Source organism: Penaeus vannamei, chromosome 4 (assembly GCF_042767895.1).
Source record: "Penaeus vannamei isolate JL-2024 chromosome 4, ASM4276789v1, whole genome shotgun sequence".
NCBI classification, from domain to species: Eukaryota; Metazoa; Arthropoda; class Malacostraca; order Decapoda; family Penaeidae; genus Penaeus; species Penaeus vannamei.
The window spans coordinates 34,130,782-34,133,281 of record NC_091552.1 but is presented as its reverse complement, the minus strand read 5'-3'; the positions used below and the strand labels follow the sequence as shown (position 1 = coordinate 34,133,281).

The 2,500-nt window shown below is 35.2% G+C and overlaps 1 protein-coding gene across 1 annotated transcript in view; it reads left to right on the top strand.

The window, feature by feature from the left end:
* The window catches only part of LOC113818281 (F-box/LRR-repeat protein 5), a gene marked incomplete at its 5' end in the record, with an annotated part of 9,936 nt that overhangs the window by 6,223 nt on the left and 1,213 nt on the right, over nt 1-2,500 (top strand). Inside the window, 1 exon segment of the mRNA XM_070120926.1 lies at nt 2,088-2,500. This exon segment is cut by the window's right edge and continues 1,213 nt beyond it. Within this exon segment, the coding sequence (XP_069977027.1) occupies nt 2,088-2,500 (413 nt within the window).

Genomic DNA, 2,500 nt, shown 5'->3' with positions numbered 1-2,500 from the left:
TAATGTCAATAACAATATACTGATTATAATATTTATAACAAAAATAACTGCCGATATTTATAGCATTAGTATAAAAAAGCGTTCTGCTATTTCAAGGAAAGGTGAGGTCACAAGATCTACTGATTGACTCCTTTGTGGCTAGGCACTGGCAGAACCATCTATGGTACAGAAGCATTTAACAAAATACTAAAGTGAACGCAACATTTTCCTGTCAGCATTAGGTTAACATTGGATCCCATAGTTATATAGGGTAATGAAAGGATGAGACAGATTATTGTCATTGCATGAGTATTATATCTTTCTGACAGGGATTTTTGTCCTGCTACAGAACTAGAATGTGATGATGTCAGAGCAGGCAGTGGCCGATGATACAGTTGTATCTGATTGCGAAATTGACTCATATAGCATCAGACCTTCTTAACTTTTTGAATAGATTGTATGGATGGTGAGAAAGAAATAGAAAAAAACTAAGATGCAGTAGAATAAGTTTAGAGTGAATTCCTCTCAGTTTGAAAATTCAAATGATTCAGTATGGGATAAGGAAGCTAATGTTGCCTACTGTTTAGCCAGACTGACAGAAAGAGGGAGAGTCAATGAATGAATGAATGAATGAATGAATGAATGAATAAGGGAATGAAAAAAAGAAATGGGTAAAAAGTAAGAGCAATGAGAGAAAAACAGACTAATAGAGGAAGGTAATGAATAAGAGGAAGAAAGAGATAGAATTAGAATAAATCTATGAATGAATTAATGAAAGAAAAGACAGATAGAAAGCATGAATGGATGATAAAGAGAGAAATTAGAGAATATTCTTGAAGGCTGTTTTAGAAATTAGCTAGAGAAGGGCCTAATAGTGATGTATAGGTTCTCAGATTTTAAAAATTTTGGATGTGGATGTGGATTTTAAAATTTGTTGAATTGTAGACAAGTAGAAGAATGTAGACAGTGAAGTTATTGAGATTGCTGATCCAGATTTAGATCTGATATGTTTGATATCAATTCTGTTGTGGATGTGGATGAGCATGTTGATGTTTGCATTATAATACTACAAAGAGTCGACAACTTTCTTTAATTTATATTGATGTTTTATGTTGTAGTATTTGTATGCTACACATGCTATAAACAGGCTTATATATTTGTTTCATTTATTTGGAAGAAAAATATATAAGCTAGTTAATAATCATTAAAATTCTAGTAATGCAAATGTCTGCTAATAGATGATAACTTTTAGGATTAGAAGTGATGTGAATGATTTATGTATGGGCACTACTGGCATAATGAGATTTTTTAGCTGCCTATTCCAGTTTTTATTCTTGGGTGCATGTCTTGAGTGTACACGGTACAAACAAGGGAGATCTGTTTCCTTGATATAAAGTATACTTGCAATAGATTGGGTGTGTGAGTGCATGCATATGTGTGTGGGTGCATGAGTTAATGGGTGTATGAGTGAGTGTGTGGGTGAGTGAAAGGAAGGAACTACAAGGAAGAGAAGAAACAGAAAAAGTCTGCATGTTGGAAATATCTGCATTTCTTCTATGTATATATGGATAGAATTGTGGAAATTTTATCATTAATAAATGTGGATGCAAATATGATTGTGGATTTCAATTATCATGAAATCTGTGAATATGTATGTGTCTGTGGATATAAAATTTTGTGTGGATACTCCACAGAAGTATATTCAGATGTGCCTGTGGATATCTGATACATCACTAACTTAGGGAGATGGAGTGCTTCAGTGATGTTATCAGGGCATCTCACAATTTTGCCAAAACTTAATGTGTTGTTTGAAGATGACACTTTAGGAATGGATATTGTTAACACTGCTCCTCATATTGATTTCACTTGTTGATTAAGTTCATATGATACCAAAGAGTAAGTTTAAAAACAAACAAATATTTCTCGACTCTGGGCTTAACCTTTAAGCATATACACTTTTGATGATTTATCAGTTTTCTTTTTTAGTTTTCAGTATATTTCAGAGTCAACACCAATATCAAGATGGATATGCTTACAGATTTTACAAATTATGTTTGAGAATTATGCCAAAGCACTTTCATCTTACTGTTGTTCTGGAATATCTACAGGTTATGGTTCCAAGGATCCCTGCAATGCCTCAAACACTTAGACCTGCAAGGATGTGAACTCATTGACGATTCAGCCCTGGAGTGTCTTGCACAGTGTGCTTACCCTGCACGTTGCCCTATGGCCAAAGGTAGCTTGTATTGCCCCTATGACGTCAATCCTTTTGCATACAATGTAGGTCTTAGAAGTGAGATTCTTGCTTCACCTTTTGAGACTGAGGTGTGCCAGCAATGTGGGGCCATGAGGGACTGCTTTTGCCCTGGTAGGAGAAATGGTCCAAATGGAATATTTTCTGGGGACCTTTCCCTCCAGGGATTGACAGGAGGAGGAAGGTCAATCTACAATAACAGTAAAAATGTCAAGAAGAGTAACAATATTCACAAGAAAGCCGGAAGGAAGAACCCTGTGCCTTTCC